Source organism: Dermacentor silvarum, chromosome 3, assembly GCF_013339745.2.
Source record: "Dermacentor silvarum isolate Dsil-2018 chromosome 3, BIME_Dsil_1.4, whole genome shotgun sequence".
NCBI lineage: Eukaryota > Metazoa > Arthropoda > Arachnida > Ixodida > Ixodidae > Dermacentor > Dermacentor silvarum.
This window is the reverse complement of record NC_051156.1, coordinates 229,214,542-229,240,715: the sequence shown is the minus strand read 5'-3', so window position 1 is coordinate 229,240,715 and position 26,174 is coordinate 229,214,542. Positions and strand designations below refer to the sequence as shown.

Sequence of the window (26,174 nt, the reverse complement as noted above, 5' to 3'; positions counted from 1 at the left end):
CCGTCACTTCGATGGCTGCGGCTTCGGTGGCTCCCCTCGCGCTCCCTCGTAGCTCCCTCACCTTCGACTGTCTCCGTGCGCGCGCACCGCCGCCACCGCCGGCCTGGTGCCAACTTAGCCCGCTCTCTGAAGTTTCGTTTTCTGCCGTTGAAGCAAGAGTTGGCCTGTAGTGGGCAATTACGTTCGCCTGACTGGGCCTCCGTCGTTGCTTCCCTCTGTGCCGCAGTCGCAGCGTTGGCAGACCGTACAAGCATGTTCCGGCGCGACGCAGAGACGGCGACATTGCCATTGGAGAAAGTGAAATTTCCGCCGCGGTTCTTTTTTTTTTTTTTTCTCTCTCCGCGCGGCGTTGAGGGGTCTCGCCTAAGCTTTTGCTCTATGGCGGTGTCGGAGCAATGCCGGTCGGAGGTGCCGCCACGTGATTTGCCGGGCTGCTGAGAGCATTGGTGGTACGCGGTATGTTCGAAATAACCGTCGCAAATGCTTTCGAGTTACCGGGCGTTTTCGCCCATTAGAATACACAACTTTGGTGGGACCACAGCATCAGTTCGAATAAACCGGAAGTTCGAATTAAGCGTGTTCGATTTAACGAGATTCGACTGTACTTGACTACAGAACTGAGCTCTGATCAGTGCTTACATACTAATTTGGATTGCCCTTTAATGTGAGCAAACCGTCCGTACTGTATCTCTTGATTTCTGTGTACCTAAGTTACTGATAAATTACCACATTCTGGTATACAATGCTAGGAGACTTTGATGCGTGTGCAGCACCATATTTTTTTTGCCCAAAGTTTGTGTGCATTTGATGTTGTGAAAAGGTTTGTGATAGTCAATTCAATATTGAGCTTTACTATTTTTATTACATTCAATATTTGATTGGAAATCTACTATTCAGTATTCAGACTCCTAGTTTATCGCCATATACTTTACTACAATGCAAAAGAAGTAAATGACAAAGCTAATAATTCATTTTTGTTCAACTTATTCAACAACTTGTGTGCACAGGTGACCAAAGAAAGGACAGCGCAGTGCTTCCTCCGTGTGGATGACGAATCGATGCAGCGTTTCCACAATCGAGTGCGACAAATCCTCATGGCGTCTGGATCGACCACTTTCACAAAGGTAGGTGGCCAGTTTATTGCGAACATTTATTTTCTGCGTTAATGTGAACACACTGTAGCTCTTTTGTAATAGTGAATTCATCTGACTATAACATACAGTGGAACCTCGATTCTACGTCCCCCGGTCATGCGACGACCCGCATTTTACAACGAATTAATTTGGTCCCGGCAAAACCCCTATAGAAATAATGTATTAAAAACCTTGATTATACGATGCAATTTTATGCCGACCCCGCCTTGTACGACACCTCTCTGGTACCGTCCGAGAAAAGAAAAAAGAAAGCCCTAAGTTGACGCAGGATGGAACAGGTGTGCAGTACCGTATTTACCCGAATGTAACGCAACTGCGATTGTAACGCGAGGGGTGACTTTGTAGTCACGCACAAAAAAAAGAAATGGTACCTTTATTCAAGGAATCACAATTCGGAAACTAGTTCTCTTTACTCATTATTGTCGTCTGAAGAGGACATGGAGCTTTCCTTGGGCAGTATTCTTGAGTGATCATTTTCGTAGATAGTTTTCGTAGATAGTCTTCGTAGATAGTCTCCTTTTCCATGCGAGGCACGGGGGCGAGGCAACGGAGAGGGAGGAGGGAGTGCGTTCTGCTCCGTCTGCTGCTGCTCACAGCGCAGCCGCGCGCGGGCGCCGTATTCTGAAAGGGATCTACGATGTGGGTGAAGTGTGCGCCCGTGCGGGCATTATCTTCAACGCGATCTGCGATGGGGACAAAGTGCATGAGCCGAGTGCCAGTAGCTTCGTATGCGCTGCGCTTTGGATGCGTTGAAGGAAGACGAGAGACAGTGCGAAGGTCAATTTGCCCGCTGCTGCTGGCGCGCTTTCTCACTCCGACGTTTTCAAAGTGAATTTCTGTGGTCATCGAGCGAGATGTTTTCATATTTACCTGTGCGCACGGGACACCGTGCTTGTCTATGTAGTTAGTAAGCGAATGTTTACAACTTTATACGGCCCATTAAACTTTTATCCTTGCTTCGTATAGCTCTCTACTAATATGCTATCGCAATCGATGCTTCGCCTTTTGGGCGAAACTGCGACTTTTTTCCCAAGGAATCTAGCATCCAGAAAACGTATTTTACGATCATATTTTAGCGATGTATTGAATGTTGGTGTCAAAAGATTGTGTTTTCCGGAACATATTAACCAGTAGAAATGTAAAACTATATTCAGTCATTTTTTGTGTTCTCGATCACAAACATTGTTGCCGGGAAATTGTACTTTTGATCAAAACGGAATCATATCAACGAAGTTCTAGTGATATTTGTTCCCATGCCATGCGTCAGCACAACAAGCTTCCGGCTGGTCATCAAAATTCGCCGGGGACTTGTGCTTGCTCATTGTAGGGAACACATTTAAGAACATGAGTCTTACAAGACCGAAATTCACAGAAAAGGTCGACTTTTGTAAACCATTTGTTTTGTCATCTGCAATTCCTAATTTACACTGTATCAAAACAATTTATTTGAACACACTCTTTAAGTGCTAAAAAGATATACAGTAAAACCTCGATAATTCGAAGGTCGCCGGACCGCGAAAATTCTTCGAATTAAGCGGATTTTCGAATTAACCGAATGAATAAAAAAAAAGAAAACAAGCAAGAACTTGCCGCAAAAAGAAATCACCTTTATTTTCCATGTCCGAGAAAAATTACTCAAGGTAATCACCGATGCAGGATTACTTGGCGCGCTGGTTCGCCGCCCCTAGTGCCATGCTCTCCAGCTGGCTCAAAAAACGTAGCATACAAATATCACCCGCACTGCACTCAACAAACTTGCGGACGATGTTCACGGAATCGATAATTGCCGCGAAAGCGGGCGTGGTGGTGCTTGACTCCAAAAATTTGGACTTGCTGGATATTCCGGACTTCAAAAATGCACCATCAGGGTTCTCATTGAGTTCATGCATTTTCGCACCCAATTTTTCGGACGAATTGAGACCCCAAAGTTCGATTTTGCGGACTAAATCGCTCTTTCCTAGCCGCGTTACCCAATCTTGGAGGCCACCATGTTGGATTTTGCACTGCCTTGAATTCCAGTGACTCGCTGTATAGCCTCCAAGATCAGAACGTGCGCTATCAATAGAGCGCTCGCGCAATCCTCCAGTCTCGGAGGCCATGCCATCGTTGTAACCATTATTGTGGGACTTTTTTTTATTTTTTTATTGCGACAGCAATTATATGGACACTTCAAGCGGATTTTCGCCGTCGGCGTCGCCGCCCTGAGGATCCATACAAAGTCCAAGGGCGATAAGATCATCGCCGCGCACCCGCCTGTATGTGCGAGTGACAGCGCGCGGGGGACGCGCGCTTTCATGGAGAGCGAACGCACGGCGGAGGCGACTTCCTCCCTCGGGCGACTTCTACTCTTCTAACAACTGCGTACTTAGCGCCGGAACGGTTTCTCGCGCGCAGTGTATCTTGAAAGCGATCTCCAGACGGCTCTGACCTTTCGTATGGGCTGTGCTCTCGCCGCTCGCAGCGATAGACCGCACGAACCTTCGCTCGCTGTGGGCTGCGGCGGCCGCGCTCGCTCGTGCGTGCTGACACCACGCGTATTAATTCAGTGAGTTTTTTTTTTTTTTCTCTCAAGTTTCGGTTGCTATTTTGAACGTGGCGTGTACACTGAGCAGGTGTCTCGGAGACCCATGTCTCAGTGATCGGCGCTACCTCCTGTACCTTCGCGAGAGCTAAGCGGTGCGAAGCTCGTTTCTTGGATCTCCATGGCGAACTCCGTTGGCGGAGATCGCCAACGCGGTGGCGTTCGTGTCGACTGTACACAGAGACGACGTCATTGCTGCGCAAATCCAAGCAAGTCGATCCTCTCCAAGCGTAGTATGAGGCAGGGCATTATTAAAGATTTTTTTTAAAGCCGCACTAATGACTTTTTTTTTCGGCCGAACGAGTTTTCCGGACAATTTTTTAGTCCCCACGAGCTCGGAAAATCGGTTGGCGACTGTACGGAGCGCCCTAACCTAACCGCCGCACGTTGCTACTAGCCGGAAACTTTGAATTATCCGAATAGAGCCGCGCGGGCCATTCAAATTATCCGGTAGAATTTGCATTGAGAATGACGGGACCGCTCAAATTCTTCAAATTAACCGAAATTTCGAATTAACCGAGTTCGAATTATCGAGGTTTCACTGTATATATATATATATATATATATTGTCAGGTGGATGGCAGAAAGAAGCTAAAAATTGTTAAGAGACACCAGAGTTCATGGAGCCAAAATCTGTCTTTCCTACCACTGAGCACTGCCACCTTGATATTGTTAGTAAACTCAAAGCTCCTCCTTTCTGTTCCCGGTCAGGGGCCGGTCTGATGAAGTGTGCCATGCACGTGGCCTTCCTATTGGCTCAGCGCACCAGCACTCTGAGAGGCACCTTCCCATTGGCTGTTGCTACGACAACATGCACCGACACTGCCAGCTAGTGTAATGGCTAGGCCTGCTTCGAAAAAATCGTTGATCAGCCATTTCTCTTTTGATCACAGCAGATCACACCATGATCACAAGCGGTGAATTGATGCAGGATAAAAAAAAAATTCTAAATTAGACGCTCCTACAGAGTTCAAAGCGCAAGCCTCCTCTGCTTATTACGGTGAGCAGAGGAGGCAGTTATTGCAAGGTTCCGACGAGCGGGTGATGAGTTCATGCTGGGCCGAACAAGTGCGTTGTGCAATGCTATACCGTGTTGGTAATTAAGCGGCAGCGAAGTGAACCATTACCTTTTCTAGTCGAGCAAATGACACATGGGTCGTGTTCTACATTAAAACCTCGATAATTCGAAGTTCGCTGGGCGACGAAAATTCTTCGAATTAAGCGGATTTTCAAATTAACCGAAATGAATAAAAAATAGAAAACAAGCAAGAACTTGTCGCAAAAACAAATCACTTTTATTTTCCATGTCCGAGAAAGATTACTCGAAGCGAGATGTGGGGTTACTTTGCGTGGTAGTTCGCTGCCCCAAGTGCCATGCTCTCCAGCTGGCTTGCAACACGTAGCATATACAGTCGCCGACCGTTTATTCGGACGCTGAAAATTCGGACATGCTCGTTTATTCGGACACCTTCGCGGCACCGCCACTCCTCCCATTGAAGTAATGTATAAGCACGACCGATAGTTCGGACGCTCTACAGCGCGCCGTTCGATTTTTCGGACTCCGGCGGCCTGGTCAGATGCGACGTCGAACGCCACGATACGGTCACGACAAGCTGGCCGCGATGTTTACATTTTGCTAGGTTGCCAGCACTGAAAGGGCGCGCTTGCTATGGTAGGATTGCTGTTGTCTAAATCCACGCAGCACCTACAAGTGTCAGATTGCCGATCTCAAAGGCTATACTTTTGTTGGCTGCACCTATTGGTTGTCGTGTTTCGGATTTAGCCAGTTCAGTATCCATTGACTATACCGCGGCCAAACAGCAGGCCAGGCCAAGCCAGCGTGCTTGGAAGTCGGTGATCGGCTTTTGCGTTGTCAGTTGTTAAGTTGGTTCTTTATTCTATGGTTGTTACGTGACCTAGGCCTTGTCAGCAGCTACCTTTCAAGTCTCGCTCTTTTGCTTAGTGCAGGGGTTCTCAAGTACGTTCATCCCAGGGAACCCTGCTAAGCTCCATAAAGTGCCAAGGAACCCCCCCGAATTATGTTTCTATTTAGCACAAGACCAGTGCGTCAGCTGAAATTCTCTTCATCTCATGACTGATTAGCGCTAGCAGCGGCGAAGGCCTCGCGACATCCTTCGCGGCGCGCGTTTTCATCTGAGACGCGCTTTGCAACAACGGGCGCACACCCCGATTATTTTTTCGCCACTCAGCTGCTCGCCAACAAATTGTCCGTCCATCGCGATGTAGCCGGTGCGTTTTATTTTCGACAGCTTTGCACTGAGTCAAAGCGAAACTACTGCTTGCCGCAGCCGCTGCGGACGAAACCGCGGCCGCTATCGACGCGATCATCGACGGCGACCTTGCGGTTCAGAAGGCAGGCGGCTGACGCACGCACGCACGCACCAAGTCAAAACGAAACTACCTTTCGCTGCAAGAAGTGCGGACGAAACTGCGGTCGCTATCGACGCTGCCATGGGAGGCGACTACGCAGTTGTGAAGGCACGCAGCCGATGCGCGCATCGAGTGAAAACGAAACTACTATTTGCCGCAACCGCTGCGGACGAAGCTGCGGTGGTTATCGACGCGATCAGAGATAGCGACTGCGCACTTACAGAAGCACGCGGCTAGCCGCCGACGCGGCTCGCGGCGATGAACGCAAGAATAAAGGCTTTAAAGGCACAATTAGGCACGAAGCGCTTCGGCGTTGCTGTCAGTCACGTCACTCAGTGCCGCGTACGATTGCCGCTGAGGACCATGGCGATGCGGACTGCACCGCTTCGTTTCGGTTGGACGCTACGCCGTTCTTGCTCTTCTGCGGCGCGCACTTGCGGTGCTCCGCGTTTTTTTTTTTTTTTTTTTTTTTTTTTTAATTTTTCCTCCAACGTATAAGTCAGTGCGCACGCTATCGGCACCTACCCTATCTACAAATAGGAGAAAGGCGCATGGTGGTAAGCTACGGCCTCCGAGATTCAAGTGCGAAAGCTTAGGCGCGCTGCCCGTTCTGAGAGGTTGGGTGGCTACTACAAGCTGCTTGCGTATTTATTGCGCAGTTCGCGCGTTGCTGTTACGCACTGCGATGTGCTTTTTGCATGGAGGATAAAAAAAAAGGACAATTTTTTTCCTTCCTCCATGGCTTTTTGACACTCGGGCATGGGTAGTGGAGGTTCTTTAGATCAAGCGCACCTCGTGTTTGCCGTTTTAGACACTTGTCAAGAGCGGGGCCAGGGAAAATTTATCAGTGCTCGCGAAACCCCGAGCAGGGGCCTGCGGAACCCGTAGGTTCCGCGGAACCCACTTTGAGAACCCATGGCTTAGTGTGTTAGGCCTGATTTGCTTTTTCGATCTCGTCCAGTCGTCGCGTAGTGCGAAATGGCTCCGACGCCTCCCGTGCCATCTGCGCCGACGAGACGCGGCAATTACAAGACTCTGTCTATAGCGATAGCCAGACACTGTCGGAAATAAGGCTGACCTGATCGCGTGTAAGCGTGCATCTGTACAGTCGCGCATTGACAATTTCTTCCGTCCACTGGGACCATAAAGGTACTTTTTTCTGGCGAATCCTTTTTTTCGGACTCTCGATTATTCAGATTTTTTCGCGGTTCCCGTCGAGTCCGAATAAACGGTCGGCGACTGTACAGTTAAACCTGGATATAATGAAATTCACAAATTCCTGAAAAACTTCGTTATAAAGAGGATTTCGTTATATGCAGGTTGGGCACGAAAATTCGAAAAAACGCTTACCGTATTTAGTCGATTCTAACGCGCCCTCAATTGTAACGCGCACCCGTTTTTCGTTTTTGTCGAAGCACTCATCCTTGGAATGTCACACCAGGTACCAGGATGCGTGGACGCGTGTCGTTTTGCACAAGCACGAGGCATCGGAAACGTTTAAGCGTAGTCGCGAAGATTCCCCCACCCAGCCCATGCATTCGCTGACCGCTTAAGCCGTAGTCGCTTATTGCCCACCAAACGGTTGGTGTGTACTATTTTTCTTTATTGTTCTACGCGCGCAGGCACAAAATCGGCAAAATATCATGTGCACAGACATTCGATTCTCGAGGCTCGACGCCCTGACGACAGTCACCAGCGATAGTGAACGTAAAACATCACCACCATGACGTATTTCCTCCTCATGCAGCTGTTGCCGATTGCCACGCACAAAAGCATGGCCTTCAAGATTAGCTCCCGGTATCGCGAAGAAGCCGCCGGTAGGGGGTGCGCATTCAGTTGTCTCGGTCGAATCCAGTTCAAATAGTAAACGCACAGAATCGCGATTTATTGCGAAGCGCATTTCTGCCGTCACCGCGGACGTCGTTTTGAGGTTCCGTATGAAGTCCAAACACGGCAACATCGTTGCCTCGTGCCGTATGCTGTATGTGCGAGCGAAAGCTTGCGAGGGTGGACATATCGACATATCGTCAGAAAAAAACCGAAAGGGAACCACTCACGAAGAAATGCATGTGTACTTTTCATGTGTTTAGCGGAAAAAGTTGCGGGCAGTGCACTGCTGGGACGCGATTGAGGTCGTTGTTCGAAGCACGCTAGGCCGCGCCCGGCGAAACTGAACGCGCGCTTCGAACAACGATTTCTGAACCCGCCCCTGCCCTCACCTACGCTGCTAATGTGAACTACCGTATATACTTGCGTGATGAACGCACTTATTGTTTTCCCCAGAAATCCAAAGCAAAGTTGGTTGGTGTGTTTATTATGCAGGGTAAATTTTATGGTGTTTTATGAGTAAGCGTTCTTCGTGAAACTGCTCCAAATTTGGGATTTAGTGCTCCAAAAGGATGTTTTTTTTTTTCCTGTAACCTGCTCCAAAAGCAAGATATTCCTGCGCCAAAAATTGCTCCAAATCCTATGTTGGCTGTTGCACCACTGCGAACATATTTTATTTTATTGTCTAGAATGGTGTTATAAAAAGCTTCAACTGTACTCTATAAGAGCTCCTGCATACCATTATCCCTGTTACGTGCTCCATTACAGTTTATAATAAATTGTGGAAAACTCATTTGTGCAATGGGCTGTGTTAGAAGTGTGGTTAATGTGTGACAATATTTTTGTTTATGAACAGATTGTGAACAAGTGGAACACAGCACTGATTGGCCTGATGACCTACTTCCGGGAGGCTGTCGTAAACACTCAAGAGCTGCTTGACCTGCTTGTCAAGTGCGAGAACAAAATCCAGACCCGAATCAAGATTGGTCTCAACTCTAAGATGCCCAGCCGCTTCCCACCTGTGGTGTTCTACACCCCCAAGGAACTGGGGGGCCTCGGCATGCTGTCCATGGGCCACGTGCTCATCCCACAGTCGGACCTCAGGTTCTTTTTTTTTTTTGTATTGTCTCATTGCAAAATCAGATTGATTTGCTTTCTCCTTCATTGTGCAGCATTCTGCATAAATGTGCTTGTGCATTGTCCCACATATTGATGTGAGAAGAGCAACAACATAGAATTGACAAATGAGGGGGGTGCGTGTCTCCTTTTCTAGCGAGTCATGGGTTTCACATAGCAATCAGTGTGGCCGAGCGCATACGCAGCCCGCACACCCTGCTTTAGAGGTAATCTGCCGCGCGTGCAAAGACTGGGTGAGGAGAGATGGCGTGGCGCTGTCTGCACTGTTTTCCCTCTCATTTTGTGCCGGAGATTGTGTAATCTCGAGTTTTGGAGATGCTTTAAAGGGAAAGACAAACCCAGCATTGGCTCCTTGCTGCCAGCACTTTTTATGACAGCGTTGTCCCACTGCAGGCGACTCTTGGCCGCTGGGGCAGAGTGGACGCCTTTAGCTATGCTCACAATACTCAACAAACCTTCCACTGCATTCCGTAAGCTCTCCAGGCCCTCACAAAGTTAAAAGGATAAAAAGTTTGTACAATACAGTATAGACCACTTATAACGTAACCGCTTGTAGTGCAGGACCGAATATAGTGTGGTATTTTCAGACTCCCGTTAATTTTCCCATAGCACTCCATGTATACACGTATCGCTTGTACTGCAGTTGCGGGAAACGAAATACCGGTTACAGTGCGGCTGCCTGGGAGTACGGAAATCAGCAGTGACGGCTAACGCTCCCCTCAAACGGGCGCCCCAAGGAGTGCTCGAGGAAGAAAGAGACGAAGTGGAGGGGAAGGGCACGTGGTGCGAACGAACAGCCAGTGAGGCTGAATCCAGAACCTTGAGTGCGAGAAAATATCACGGCGCGCATAGCGAGCGAGGGCCATGAAACTGCCAACGCCGCCCAATGCTCACTTCACGATAATGGCAGTAAACGAAACTTCTGGGAGCGGGCGGTGCTGGCACAGCACGGCGAAGGGCGCACGCGGAGTCCGTGGAATGTGAGGGAGGAGGGCGGCAGGGAAGCGGATTTCGCCTCGGCAACTCCGCCGCTTCAGTGGCTCCCCTCGCCCTCCCTCGTAGCTCCCTCACTTTCGACTGTCACCGTGTGCGCCCGCCGCCGTGCAGGCGCCGCCGCTCCAGCCGGCCCGGCGCCAGCTCCCCGAAGTTTCTGCCGTTATCGGGAAGCGGGCATTTGCCACCTTGGGCAGTTTTGTTGGCCGGCCTGGGACAGTGCCACTGCTTCCTCTGCGCCGTAGCCGCAGCGTGCAAGGTCAACATGTGACTAGAAAGTAGAGGAAGCATAAAGGAGAAGTAAGGGTTCACTGCCATTTTCTACACGTGGCTACGGTAGCGTGGCTGAGACGTCGGCACGTACACGCATGTTCCGGCGCAACGCAGAATCGACGACCTTGCCATTTGAGAGAGGGTGAAATTTCCGCCGCGTTTTTTTTTTTTTTTTTCTTGTTTTGTTTGCGCGTGACATTGAGGGGTCTCTCCTAAGTTTTCACTCTATGGCGGTGCCGGAGCAATGCCGGTAGGAGGTGCCGCCGCGTGAATTATTTCAAATTAACGAGATTCGACTGTCAATTGAATGCAAACATTCTAGCCGCATTCCTCGACTGTCGCATACGTGTGGCGGCTCGGTGCATATGTTTTGCATTTGTGCTGGCCTTGAAAATTGTTGCTTTGGTTATAGTGCGGATATTCGCGACTCCGGTGACTTACGTTATAAGCGGTCTACACTGTACAATGTTCTCAGTACATAGTAGCTGGTGCAAACATTAAGCCACAAAAGCACAGGACGAACCTCCACGTATGTGCTGACTTGCAAGGCATGCATGTTTCAGCTGCATTGCTGCCTGTGCGTCATTGCATTCCTGATGTGCCCTTTTCTAGGGAAGAAAAATTCAAAATGCTGCTGAATGTTTTCGTTTAGTCATCTGGTCATCGCTACAAAAAGACAAAAACGCACCATTGAATGCAACAGCGACATTATGTGAGTGATCCCAAGAGGCAAGCCTCCCTGCTCCACTAGAGGTAGCCATTAACAAAGCAGTATGCAAATACAATTTTGGGACCCTGCTTTTGTGGGATATTGTGCTACATTTGGTCTGCAACCTGGCCAACATGCTCTTCACAGAACAGTGGAAAATGATGTCTTGGGGGGAAAAAAGGCAAGCAAAGCACTTACACAAAAGGCAGAGCACTTTGATGGAATATTGATGACTACAACCCCGGTTCCTTTTGATTAAGTAAAATCTAAGGTACAACTTTGAAAGCTGTAGGAGCTGGGAGTCGTCACCTCGGAGTCCGACGTCAACTGCGGGTCGCTCTGTAGCTTACGCCACTGGTGTCACATAACGGGTAGCTGGCCTACGCTACCGGCGCATCACACGGAGGCTGTGCGGGCCCGTAGCATCGTCCGAGCAGAGGGACGAGGGTTGCTTCGTTCGTAAAGAGTACGAGGTCAAGAGGTAGGGCAAACGGAACAAGGGGGTTTCTTTACATGGAAGAGGCAAACTTGTTTACATAACAAGGAATCATCGTACTGGCCGGACTACGTCACATAAGATCGGAGAGCACAAGCTACATCTCGGAGAGCACTCTAGATAAGCCGCAAACATCCGCTTAAAAGCCCTTTGTCCTCCCTAGATCCCTAGGGTAGGGAAACCTGCAGGCACACTTTCCTGCAACCGGAGCGTCCAAAGTCGCCGAAGGCTCCGCCTTAACCCTTTGAGGGTCGGATTTTTTTGCCAAATGCGACCCCCCAGGGTTGATTTTTTTTTTTTATTACTGATATTTAAATTCTTCGAAAGAACCTATTTTGAAAAAATATGGTCGTAATTTTTTAGAGTGACAGTAAAGTGAGGAAAAAATCTTTTGTGTTGTAAAATAAACAATGTTTATTCATGAATAAGAAGATAAGCGCACTGAAAAATGGTTGTGTGCACGTCCAGAAACGGAAACAAGTGAGAAGCCTTCGTCTTATCACCAACAAGTTGTGATAGAGCTTTTGTGGTCTCCAAAAAAAGGAAACGCAAAAACGGCAGCATCGTTTTTGAAATATACGCCCCTGCCTGGGAACAGGTGTAATCGCGTTGCGGTAGGCGATAAACGATCGAGTAACTAGCGGTAACCCTTTGAGAGATTTGAAACCGGATAGCCATCAGTTTAGCGTGTGCAACAAGTGAGATCCACCGCAGGAGAAAACCGTAACCGTAACCGTTCGCCGGTGCCGCGCACGCGCGTTCCCGGATGCGCAAGCGATAGCTGACGTGACGTTGCCATAAAAGAAAAACAAAAAAAGAAACGGAGAGGCATTGCCGCAAGTAAAAAAATTCCAGGTGTTCCCGTCGAGTGGCAGCACATGCCAAGCGAAAGAAAAGATCGAAAGTGGTGCGCACTTGCCGCCGCCGCACGCGCGCCCCGCAGCGCGAGTGATAGCCGACGCTCCGTTGCCATCAAAAATAGAGAGAGAGAGGCACTGGCGCAAGTAAAAAATTCCACGTGTTACCGTCGAGCGGCTGCACATACCAAGCGAAAGAAATGATCGAAAGAATTGCGCATTTGTCGCCGCCGCGCGCTTGCCCGGTTGGGTGAGCGATAGCCGACGCGCCGTTGCCATAAAAAACAAAACAAACAAAAAACGGAGAGGCATTGGTGCAAGTAAACAATTCCACGTGTTTCCGTCGAGTGGCAGCACATGCCAAGTGAATGAAATGATCGAAAGAGGCGCGCAATTTAAATGTACAAGCGATAACGTACATGTATGTCATTGACCATTTTGAAGGACCATACATGTACATGTATGCCATTGACCCTGAAAGGGTTAATTGAGGATGAGGTTGCGCATAAGGCATTCCTTGGTCCCAGCATCGTGGTCGGCGGCTGTGTGATGTCTCGCCTTGGTGGTGGTCTGTCTGATGCGACGTACTGTGAGCCTTACCATGCTGATTCATCTCGGAAAATAAGAAGTGGCTCGAAGGTCGCTTCCCCCGCTGGCCGGTCGTAACACAGCCATTTTCTCAAAACTGCTTTTCTTGCCTCCTGCTCAGCTTTTCCGCTGATTTTTTCGCAACTGCTAGGTCTATTTCAATTACATCTTTTTTTATTATGTTCTTTGGAGTGCAGTTCAAGGCATGACCATTTAGCTTTTCCAGTGCGGCTTCTGCTGAATTAATGATCTAGTTAGTCTAAATGCCTGTTGTACAGTCACCTCAAAATTTGAGAACTATAAAAAATCATGTTCTAAAAAAAAAATGTCGCACCCTCAATCATTCATTTTGGAATGCACAGTGCTTTAAATGAGTCTTGTATCACATTTTGCAAGTCGTTCAGGCTTGGGACCAGCTCAGGAGGAGAAAAAAAATTTGTTAATCAAAAAGTTGTTCAGATATAACCTTGAAATTTTTATGATAACATCACAGAAACATTTTAAATACCTGTGCCCATTTTCATCAAAATTCATGAAGAAATAAGCAAGTTCATTTCGAAAGCCACGTCCCCCCTTAAATTAATATCTAAGCGTCAAATGGTGGTCTAAAATTTCAATGTCAATTTGCGCAAGACCCCCGCCCTCCCATTTTTCTTGCTTTCAGTAATGAACGTTATGGCTCTGACTATTTGGACAGCCAAATCCCAAATTTAGACCATGAACGTTAAAACCAAAACACAGCAAGTTCAGCTGTTTCTTGTCAGTCATGATTGGTGGATGAAGTCTCTGTAAGGTGTGTTGTCTTGATACATTACCATGTAGCAGCTCTATCAATAAAAGAATATGCTATCCCCTACCGTTGAACTTCGATGTAACGAGCGCAAGTATAATGTTGGAACAGTGGAACAGATATACTGTTGAAACGTACACATTTTGGAACATTGCAATTATGTTGTCAACAGTACAAATAAACTTAGTAGGCCAGTACAGTAAAATCTTGTTTATCTTTGTTAATTGTGAAAATTGAATGATTTGTGCACTATCTATGAGGTGTTGCCAACCTGTGCTTTATTGCACAGCATCAAATGCTTGTTAACCCTTTGACTGCCACTCCTGAGTATACTCGTTTTGTTTTTTCAGCGCATTCCCTGCCTCTGAAGAAACAACTCCTGCAGAAAGGGACATAGCGTACTTGTTATACCATTTATAGAGAGGTCGTAAAAACACCAAAAACTTTGCGTACTATTTAAGAAAGCGCTACCGCCACAGGACACAGATTGTAAGTTAGGGCCGTGTGTGTCCCATTCTCTTTTCTGTGTCCTGTGTTGGTAGCGCTGTTTTTAAACAATATGGAAAACCATTAATTTGCCCAATCTGCCATTCTTCACCTAAAACTTTTAAATTAAATTTGTAATAGCAGGTGGAGCAAATGTCTCGGTGCTCTGTCGCTCAGTCTCAGCAGGGCAGCCTTGGCAAAGCAATGTGCCAGGTCTATCTGCAGTTTGACAGGCGAAGGAATTTGTAAGATGTTGATGAATTCGGCGTCGGAGGAAAGTGACAACGAAGAGAGTGTTTATATGTTGCACAAAATGTCCACTAAGCTAGCACACGAAAAAAAAACAGCAGTCAAAGGGTTAACTCGGCTTGGCGCCAGTTGTGTTATTCTACCTCATTGTGCAGGTGGTCGAAGCAGACGGACGTGGGCATCACACACTTCCGGTCAGGCATGAGCCACGACGAAGACCAGGTGATCCCAAATTTGTACCGTTACATTCAGCCTTGGGAGAGTGAATTCATTGACTCCCAGCGTGTGTGGGCTGAGTATGCCTTGAAACGCCAAGAGGCATTGGCACAGAACAGGTAACAACTGCTTTTTATTCTCCCTTTTTATCCGTTTCCTAGTGGACGTCTTGCTATCACATAATGTAAGGTTCACTGCTGTTGCTGCAGTATTCAGCTCGGGAGTCTAGGGACTGTCTTCTTAGGCCTTGAGGACATCTTCCTGAAAATGCTGCCTGCCATGCTCTTTTCGTTACATGGCAACAGCACAGTGATGACGCACTTTTGGGCTGCGAGGGTCATGGGTTAGCACGCTAGCGGTGGTCTGAAGGGATACATTTCTCCCCTCAATAATGTACAAAGGTAGGGAAGGGCGAGTACTAAATTGTACATTCAAATGAGATTTTATGCGAATAGTAATTTGGTAAAATGATTTCGAATCAAACAGTACAGCTCAAACCACTTGTAACGTAACCGCTTATAGAGTCAACTCCAGATAAATCGAACTCGAATGGAATCGCGAAATAGTTCGATATATTGATACTTTGAAATGTAAAATATGATTATCTGAAGCTTATCTGAGATCTCCACACGTCTGACAGTTCCCGAGATATTGAAAACCCGGAACTTACCAATTTGCTTCTCCAAGACTGTCAACTGCACAAAAGTTGGTATATTTCTTGCTCAAAAACGTTGCAAGTCACTAGCGCTGCAAAATGCTCTTCACAGCGCTAACCCTAAACGCCCGCATGAGCCAGGCGCAAGACCACGATATGTCTAGCGCTCTTCAGAGTACGTGTTGGGCATTTTTATTTTTAAAATGGGGGCAGCTTCACACTAGTGGTGCGAAGTTTGAGCAAACAGCGAAGCTGCCGGCCCTTCCCTAGCTTTAACTTGGCTTTTCATTAGCTTTAACTTGGTTTTTTCTCGAGCGTCGTCTTCTTTCACAGCTTACACGTTGGCGCACCTCTGTGCAACCGCTCAAACGGGCTCGTGCCATTGCTCCTGCGTTCGCCGTCATCATCTTCTTCCACATTGGCTCCGTTGCTGCTCATGATTCCAGCGCAGAATTTCACTTCTCTTAAGTAGCGGGACGGGTAGAGCTGCTGCCGACGCCGACTGCGTTTCCCTGCGCTCGCACCGAACGCGCCCAGTGTCCGTCACTGCAGCCGATGCCTCTGGCGGCAGCTCGGCAGGTAAACTCACCAGGCGACGCAGAGCTATATACCGTATTTACTTGATTGTAACGCGACCGCGATTATAACGCGAGGGGTGACTTTTCATTGCGTCCATCAAGAAAAAATAAAACCGTGAAAGTAACTCAATGACTTTTTGTTGGGTCCAACAAAAAAAAAATGAGGAAGAAAGCTGCTAAAGTAATGCGAGACCACCGGATACATGAAAAAGTCAGTTTTGCCTGAAAGACGAAGCATCAATTGCGATAGCAAATTAGTAGAGAGCTATACGAAGTAAAGATGGTACTTTTATCGGCTGCATAAATTTGGACATATTCCCTTACTAACTGAATTAACAAGCATGTTGTCAGCGTGCACAAGCAATGACACTCGATGACCGCAGACAAGCACTGTCAAAACGCTGTTGTGAGGAAGCACGGCGACAGCAGCGAGCAAAGGTTCGTGCGGTCTATCACTTCAATGTAAACTGAGCAGCAAAAGCACAGCGCATACAAAGGTCAAACCCGTGTGGAGATAGCTTTCAAGATACAGTGTGGGCGACAGCCCGCAGCCGCGCGAAGTACAAGTACGCAGAGTAGAAGCTGCACCCCCTCTCTCCCGCGCTGCCTTCCTGCTTTCCTCCTTTCGCGTGGGAGATTGAGTTGCCAGTTCCCCTTGCGCCCGGTCGCGAGATTCGCATTTGGTGCCGCAGCTAAATGTTGCCTCCCCTCCCTCCCATTCCCCCACGACCTTTCACGCGATGGAGATGTCGCGTTCGCTCTCCGCCGTGCATTCGCTCTCCGTGAAAGCGCGTCTCTCTCGCACGCTTTCACTCGCACATTTCACTTGTTCCTGAGAATTGGGTACATCATTGCACTTTTTAGACAACTTGAATTTCGGTATTCGATTGTAACACGAGGATCGACTTAAGGTAGCAAAAATCTGGAAAAAAACTCGCGTTACAATCGAGTAAATACGGTACTCTGGAGTGATGTCATTGCCTAGCTTTGCCCCCGCGCTGCTGTGGGGAGAAGCGAGCGGGGCTGTGGGGAGCGGTGGCGGGGCAAGGAGGGGGCGGCACAGTTGGAGCGACGAGGTGACACTCCGTTGCTAGGCAACGCAGGTGACGTCATCGCTTGGCGAGGTTTTGTTAGCGACACACCGTCTGACAGTCGGCTTAAATAGCTCCGCTGATAAAAAAGCTAGAAATAGATGCACTGCAGAAGCAAACTAGCCTGTATGGATATGTGCCGTGCCACCAGTGCGCTATTTAAACGGCTGATCGTCATACATGGGCAACTAGCCAGGCATACTGTTGTGCTGGGTTTCAGAACCAATTTTCTGTTGTAACCAGTCACCCTCTTTTCGACAGTCCTAAAAAGTTAGCGGGTCTCCTGCGTGCCACTCAGCATTCCGACGTCTCGTGACTGGTACATACTCCCTTCGTTCTCAGCCCTTCCCCTCCAGCCTCTGCATCGGTGACTGCTGACACCACACACGCTGTTAGTTTTGAAAGTGCCGTTCAGCTTTTCAGAACGTTCCAAGGCTGTTCCCACTGACATGTAACTGTGCGGGCGCGAATGAAACGCGTTCAGCGTGGACCCACAAATCGCACAGGGAAGAGTCTTGCACGTCGTTGCCACAATGGCTCTTTCAGCGAATTGTGGATGTGGCATGCAGTAGTTTTGGTAAATTCAAACTGATGTAAAGATCCGTCCACATGGAGGTTGGGGTTCGCATAATTTTGTGCGCTCGCGGAATCCTAAAGTTCTGTTCGCAGAAAGCCTATGTCTACAAGAAGACAAACCCGGCAGCGCAGCATCTCCAGTTCGACATCCCATGCATGGCGCCACTCAGTGAAAAGATTGGGTGTCAACCATGCTTTCTTGTGGAACGCATATCAGATTGGAAGGCCTTTAACATTCTTGAAGCAGAGTGGCGATCTGCTCTTGCCGATAACGAACGGCCGCAGTTTGCACAAGCCATCCTCATGTGCAGCAAGCTAAACTGAAGCGTACTGCTCATTTTTCCTCCATGGCATGTACTGCCCTTAATATTCAATATCTTGTTTGACAGCATCTGCCAAAACAATGCTGTTTTAAATTTGTCGGCAATATACAGTTATGCTGACGCGAGAAGTGATTGCATATTCGTTAGGAGAAGAATACTTGCAAGGGTGCGGCACGAGTACATCGGTATAGACCTACACCATGTTTGTAAACAGCGGTAGGCACCGTCGATATATTTTAGGCCCTATAGCGACGTCGCGTAGGCTCCGCCCAACGTTTGGCTCCGCCCACGTTCGCCGCCATGCACCGCTTGCACGCGCGGATGGCGCACCTTTTTTTAATGGGGTGGGAGAGCCAAAACCACGATTTCATTATGAAGCACACAGTAGTGGGGGCGCCGGATTTAGTTTGACTACATGAGATTCTTTAATGTGCACCAGTGCACGTTCTTGCATCTCGCCCCCATCGGGATACGGCCGAACGAGACGCTAGGCCTAGCTCGTTGACCGCCGCAGTGACGGCCGACAGCGCTTGCGACCTGGCCTGCTGCTCATCATTGTGCCTTATTTTTGACAACACGATTAACGTGGGCTTAAATGAATTGGTTTTGTTGGTGTCGTTGGCGCGAATAGCAAACGAAACGTAGTACTTGCAAGCCAGCCGAGCCGCCTCGTTGAGACGGCCGATGCTTGGTTCCCGTCTGCGAGACGAAATGCCGTTCGCGCCAGTGGTTTAGTACGGGACGCTGATTTACGAAACACGCGCAAATTCGAGATATTTTTTCTATTAAGCGCTCTTTCATGTTAAGAACAAGCTGTAGCCGATTTCTACGTCGCCGTGAGCGGTGATAGAAGCGATCGCCTCGGTGATGGGACCGGCGAGGTACCGGCTCTACGGCGACGCCGCCTGTGTAGGCCCGCGCTATGTGAGCTAGCTGTTGTACGCGGCCGTCCGATCGCTCCAACTCTGTACTAACGCTGTACATTTTGTTTCGCGCTCGTAATTTAACTGACACGTTTAGGCGCGTTTATGACTTCCACACTGCAATAAACGCAGCTGTACGTGACCCTGCTGCCTGCGTATGTGAACGTGTGATAGGATATTTACACTGCTGGGGGCTCAATTCTTTGAGATGAAAACAAATTAGAATGTGACGTGTTTTGTGGGGCATCTGCTCGCTCGACCTACATTCAAGGCTAATCCTAATCTAGCTTTCCCACAGTGCGCCAAGCAATTATAAAGGCACGCTAATAACGATCCTAAGATCGTATATGATCCTAAGATCGTAACGATCCTAAGATCGGCTAATGCACGCCAATCAAAATAAAAGAGAACCTTAACGGTTACGAAATGTATTGCGCATAATGGATGATCTGGTATCATAATCCAACTTTCGCTTGTTACCGCGGCGGCCCATTGCTTGCGACGGTTTTCATCAACAGGAAACCTATGAAAACTTTAGTCTCTTGCGTATTTAGACGCAACTCAGCTCGTCCACATACTGCGTTTCTTTCATTGTAAAATCATAGAATAAAGACCTCACAGATGGAACCGCACAACCACCCGCGAAACCCAGCGGCTGCTGTGGTAGGCGCGACACGGGCGGCGGCTCGGCGGTGGAGTGCCTACCAAGCGAAACTAAATTCCGACGACAGCGCCACCGCATTTTCGTGACGTAGCGCCGTGGTGTAGGTCTATACTTTAGCATGGGATTTTCAAGGTGATTTTACAACTGTTCGATATAGACAATAATTCTATATATTTGAGTTTGATAGGCAGTCAAACCCGAATTAACAAACTCTGATTGAGCGAAACATGCACTCTATCGAACATGCGAAGTTCTCCCATCATTACCCTATTTACTTAATTCTAAGCACCCCCTTTTTTTCATGATCGCGATGCCCAAAGTGAGTGGGGGTGCTTAGATTCGAAAAATCTCCGTGACGCTCGGCTCCGACGTTCGGCTACGCGCGGCGCGCGAGCGTCACTAGTCCGCACGCCTCTACAGTCCGGCTGTGCGGCGAGATCGCGCTGCGGACACTGTGCCACCTCGGGACTCCGACGGCTCCGACTATGCGTGGCGCGCGAGCGTCACGAGTCCGCGCGCCTCTACAGTTTGGCTGTGCGGCGAGATGGCGCTGCGGACGGCGTGCCACCTCGGGACTCCCGCGGCTCCAGCTACGCGCCTCGCGAGCGTCTCGAGTCCGCACGGCTCTACAGTCCGGCTGTGCGGCAAGATCGCGCTGCGGACGCCGTGCCACCTCGGGATTCCCGCGGCTCGTGAGCGTCACGAGTTTGCGCGCCTGCAAAATTCGCATGCAAAATTTTTTCCAAATTCTTTCGCGAAATTAGAGGGGGGGGGGGGGTGCTTAGAATCGCGAAAATACAGTATATATGTGAAATATATTTTTTATAATGAAGCCGCAAATGGCACTCCTCCGCCGGCTCCAGATAGTCTCCTACAATCTCCGTGCAGCCGCACTACCCAGCCTCGCCTCTGCGCCTCCAGACAGCCTTGCTTTCCAGCACCCCGATTTGACAGCCGCCTACCACGTGAACAACTATGTGTGAGCAGCTGCGGACCTATCGCGCTTTAGGAAAGCTTTGGGCATCGGGTGACGGGAGAAGAAAGCAGCCTACAAACTTTTCCGTGTCCTCTGTGCTTTTTTTGTTTGCGCTGCTGTAACTGCTCTCATTGCTGGGGCGCGATCAAGGTCGTAGTTTGGAGCATGCGTTCAATTTCGCCGGGAGCGGCCTAGGTCAACCATGCACGGCAAAACTGATGCGTGCTCCGAACAGCGATCTCCGATCGTGCCCCTGCCCTCACCTACGCTGCTAATGTGAATTGCCGTATATACTCGTGTAATGAACGCACTTTTTCTAGAAATCCAATGCAACGTTGGGGTGTGCATTTATTATGTGGTGTAAATTTTATGGCATTTTATGAGTTAGTGTTCTTGGTGAAACTGCTCCAAATTTGGGATTTAGTGCTCCAAAAATTGCTCCAAATCTTATTTTGGCTGTTGCACCACTGTATACATGCAACGTGTTATTATTCTAAGTCTAGCCTTAAACTCTATCAATGTATCACTCAGCGCCGCTATCTTGTACACGTTTGAAAAGCCGACAATTTGTTTTTGCCTCACGCAATTGGCCTAGGAAGCAGTATCGACGCGGTCTGGGCAATCGCGTGAGATGAAACTTGACGTCGGCTTTTCGAGTGTGTACAAGATAGTGGCCAGGGTGACAACAGTCAGAGGCGTCTCCATGTGCCATGCGGTAAACCACACCAGCGTACATCCCAATCCAAGTAACTGCAGAAGTGCTGAGGAAACACGTTTGGCTAGCGTTAGTGCTCCTAAAAATTTTGTGGTACGATTTTTTAAGCATTTTTTCCTACATTTCACAAGATCCCTAGGTCCCCTGCAAAAGGGGGTGTTGTTACCAAAATTCCACTCTCCTGTGTAAGACACTACCTTGGTCAGACCAGCAGGTGCCTGGATGCGCGCTGCAAAAGCACAACAAAACAGTCAGCACCATTGCCACAGACTACCAATGGGCTGCCCATTGTAAAACATGTGACGCAGCCACTTTGCCATCCTCTTTTCGAGACTGTTGTCGGGTATTGCCACCGCAACTGTTCCACCAGGGAAATCGTGGAAGCTACCAAAATGACACATGATGATTGCATCAGTTGGCCGTCAGTAGCTTTATCAAAGAAGGAGCTTATGTTCTTGACATAGACGGCACATGGCAGTTTACTTTCTTCCTCTCTGCAGATTCAGATGGGTGTATATATATGCTCAGGATCCGCATTAAAACCTATTTTAAAAGTTAGCGCTTGTCCTGTCACGACTTGTCCGTCGTCCTTACTGCTCTGTTATTTTTATTATGATGAATAGCTAACCTGCCCAAACCAGTTCCCTTTGGAAAATCCAACATGGCGTGTTCCAAGATCAGTGATTGCAGCTTGGAACCAGCTATTTAGTCCGGAAAATCGAACTTAGAGGCCTCAGTTCATCAGAAAAATCAGTAACGAAAATGCATTAGCTCATTGGGAACCCTGACGGTGCATTTATCAAGTCCGGAGTATCCATCAAGTTCCTATTTTTGGAGTCAAGCACCCTTGCGCCCGCATTAGTGGCGATGATTGATACCGTGAACATTGTGCACAGCTTTTTTGAGTGCAGTGGTGCTGATTTTGTATATGCTACCGTATTTGCTCGATTGTAACGCGAGTTTTTTTCCAGATTTTTGCTACCTGAAGTCGATCCTCACGTTACAATTGAATAGCGAAATTCAAGTTGTAGTAAAAAGTGCAATGATGCACCCAATTCTAGTCGAGGGAAAGGTGCAAATGAATGCGCGCGCTTTCACAGAGAGCGAACGCACGGCGGAGAGCAAACGCAAAGTCTTCCGTCGTGCGAAAGGTTGTGCGGGGGTGGGAGGGAGGGAGCGGAGGCGACGTTTAGCTACGCACAAGGGGAACTGGCGACTCCGTTTCTCATGCGAAAGGAGGAAACCTGGAAGGCAGTGCGGCTTGTACTCTGCCACCATGCTGCATACTTGTACTTGCGCGACTGCGGGCTGTCACGCGCACCGTATCTTGAAAGCGATCTCCACATGGCTCTTACCTTTGTATGCGCTGTGCTTTCGCCGCTCAGTTCCCGTGGTTCTTGGTAGACGCAATGAAAAGTCACCCCTCGCCTTACAATTGTGGTCACGTTACAATCGAGTAAATACGGTACCTGTTGTGAGCCAGCTGGAGATCATAGCACGGAAGACAGTCCTAATTCCAGGAGTGTGATGTCATGTCTCGCGCCTGCCTGATTGGTGGTGTAGTGCTGCTTCCTCAGTCATCCTCATCATTCATTGGATAATGTCTCTCCTTTTCTCATTACACGTGGTTTTACTGATTGTCAGCATCTGTGAAAATAATCCACATACGTCACATTACTTCCTTTTGTGGTTCATCAAGAGCCATATAGTGACATTCCTGGCTCTTTTGTGCTAGTTTTGCTTACAGCATATTCTATCATGGATGTTTGATGAGCATTGCCAAGTGTGCAAGGTGGCCATTTTGTGGTTTTTTGTTGATGGAATTTTTCTGAACTGGTTTGATTGGCTGAAATACCTTCCAGACGCCTCACGTTGGAAGACTTGGAGGACAGCTGGGATCGTGGCATCCCACGAATCAACACTCTATTCCAGAAAGACCGACATACACTGGCCTATGACAAAGGCTGGCGCGTGCGTACGGACTTCAAGCAATACCAGGTAGGCTTCTTGCAAAGCTCTTAGCCATAGGGTGAGAGCTTTGGCCGGACCAGCAGACTCCCATATCCCTCTGTTTTCCCTCTCTCCATTTCGTATAATACGCATGCACGTACACACACGCGCGCACACACACACCTTTCTCTCCACACTGCCTACTCTCACACCTCTCTTATATTGTGTGGAGATGCTGTTTTTTATTTATTTTTGTTTTGTTTCTTTAATTTCAAACCTTGCTGGGGTGTCTCACCCGCTGCCCAAACGTAACAGCCGGCATGACCTTCCTGGTGTGGAAACTTTTATTTAGGTTAAGGAAAGCTCTTAAGATATCCAAAATTATCTGCAATAAACGACGAAACGGAATCATGAAAGGTCCACCGACGACTGCTGACCGCTGCTGTCGGCGGCCCGAATTTAGACCGCCGTGCTTCTATGATGTCATTTCTGCAGCGTAGTCAATCGCGCAAGCACTTTTGCAGCATGCACGACATTTACACGTAATTTTCAACATTGTCTCCACAAAATTCTTCAATTTGTGTATGTGCGCAGTGGCAGTTCGCAAATTTGCATGCTGACAGCCGTGGTTTTGCAATATACCCCGTGTTGGCTGCGTGCTCCAAAACTACTTTGGATTGGTATTCGCTGGCCTTGACGGAGCCCTTCGTTAACCTTTGTGGGGTCTCACACATTCTCTTGGGACAAAGGAACGACAACACAGTAGTGCAAACAATCGCAACGGAATTTATTGCACCTTTCATACACTAATGCACACTAGCCGAATTACAACCAATAGAACATTCACATGGGCGCGCGACAAATCAAGTAAGTCCGACTCACCGCGACCCGATAGCGAGCGAATACGTTCGCCCCATGCAATGACACCATCCCCTAGTCGTTCACGTGTACGGTCACGTGAACGGTGGCGCGTTCGAACGATCCGTGTTCGTCCATACCGGTGCCCCGCTCGAGCCACGCGAGACGTCTCGCGAAGCGTGGATCGGCGCACGCGCGGGACGTCCGCGTCGCTCACCGATCCCAACTCAAAGAGAGAGCGCCTTCGACCTTTTTCTCCCAAGTCACCCCGCCGTTCGGTGGCGTTAGCATCGCGACACTCGCGCCATCTCTCGCAACGTGCCGCGACCACTACGACCGCCTCCGGCACCCAGCCGTGCGGTGAAGCCGGACCACAGGAGACACGTGAGAGTCGCGCATCCCCACACCTTGCCTGGTTAACCTCATTAATTCTTTCAGGGTGCTCGGCAGGTGAACGACATGTGTTGCTTACCCTACATCAGGGGTTCTCAAGCATGTTCGTTCCGGGGAACCCTGCTAAGCTCCATGAAGCGCCAAGGAACCCCCCCCCCCCCCAATTAACTGAATTAAAATGTCCTAATTAAACTAATGCCGAATTATCCAGAATATCAAGAAAACAATAAATGAATGCTTACTACTTCAACACGCTTTTGTTTACTGAATGCATCAGCCAAATCTTGTTTATATTTTGCACAAATGCAGTGAGGAAGCTGGAATTTTTGTCATCTCATGACTGATTAAGGCCTAGCAGCGGTGAAGGCCTCCCAACATCCTTCCCAGCGCGGCCGCGGCGCGCGTCTTATCTGCAGACGCGCTTTTCACTACCGCGCGCACATCCGGTTATTTTTTTGCTAGGGAGCTGGTCGCCAACAAGTCGTCCGTCCATCGCGATGTAGCCGGTGCTCTTAATCTTTTACATGTTTGCACTGAGTCAAAGCGCAACTACTGCTTGCCGCAACCGCTGCTGACGAAACCGCGGCCGTTATCGACGCGAACATTGGACGGCAACTACGCAGTTATGAAGGCACGCAGCCGACATTCGCACCGACTCGAAACTATAGTGCCTAGAATATATTCTAGGCACTGTATCAAAACGAAACTACTCTTTGCCGCAACCGCTGCGGACGAAACCGTGGTGGCTATCTACGCGATCACAGATGGCGACGTACGCACTTATGGAAGCATGGAAGCACACGGCTAGCCGCCAACGCGGTGTTACGCGCGGCGATTAACGCAACAATAAGGGCTTTGAGGGCACAAATAAGCACAAAGCATTCCGGCGTTGCCGTCAGTCACGTATCGCGTACGATTGCCGCTGAAGACCCTAGCGATGCTGACTGCGCCGCTTCGTTTTTGGACGCTAGCTTTGGCGCGCATTTGTGGTGCTCCGCACATTAACTTTTTTTATTCCTCCGTCAGTGCGCACGCTATCAGCACCTACCTTATCTACAAATGGGAGAAATGCGCATGTTGGTAAGTTACGGCCTCCGAGATTCAAGTGCGAAAACTTAGGCGCGCTGCCCATTTTCGACGGTTGGGTGGCTACAAGCTGCTTGCGGATTTATTGCGCAGTTCACGCACTGCCGTTACGCGCTGTGATGTGCTTTTTGACACTCGGGCATGGGTAATGGAAGTTCTGTGGATTGAGCACACCTCTTGTTCGCCGTTTTAGCCACTTAATTGGTGAGCGCGGGACCACGGAAAATTTATCAGTGGCTCGCGGAACCCCGAGCAGGGGCCTGCGGAACCCCATGGTTCCGCGGAACCCACTTTGAGAACCCATGCCCTACATGTATAGGTTGTAAATAACCTACATATATACGTAGCAGACAGCGTTTCTCTTGCGTACTTACTTCACGCGTCGAACAACACGTATCCAGTGCTCCCATGGCCCCGCTTTGTACGGCTTTCCGGGGAACCGATAGAACCACGCATCAGGATTACGACCCTCATGTTTATGACAGTTTACCACGCAACAATGGCGGCTACCGTGCTTCAGGACTGGCGCACGACCGCCGCCGGAGAACCCCCTCCGCCATGCCTCGAGCCATGCCTTTTCTTTCTCGCGCACGCTAGATTTAGCCACAGTCATCGGCTCCCCTTGCACGCTTTCTCTCG

The 26,174-nt window shown here is 48.9% G+C and overlaps 1 protein-coding gene across 1 annotated transcript in view; it reads left to right on the top strand.

Annotated features, from left to right (window-relative positions):
* The window catches only part of LOC119446842 (pre-mRNA-processing-splicing factor 8), a 253,265-nt gene that overhangs the window by 157,480 nt on the left and 69,611 nt on the right, over positions 1–26,174 (top strand). Inside the window, exons 20-23 of the mRNA XM_037711405.2 lie at positions 1,008–1,124; positions 8,810–9,057; positions 14,687–14,866; positions 23,111–23,246. Coding sequence (XP_037567333.1) covers positions 1,008–1,124; positions 8,810–9,057; positions 14,687–14,866; positions 23,111–23,246 — 681 coding nt within the window. The remainder of the gene's footprint in view (positions 1–1,007; positions 1,125–8,809; positions 9,058–14,686; positions 14,867–23,110; positions 23,247–26,174) is intronic.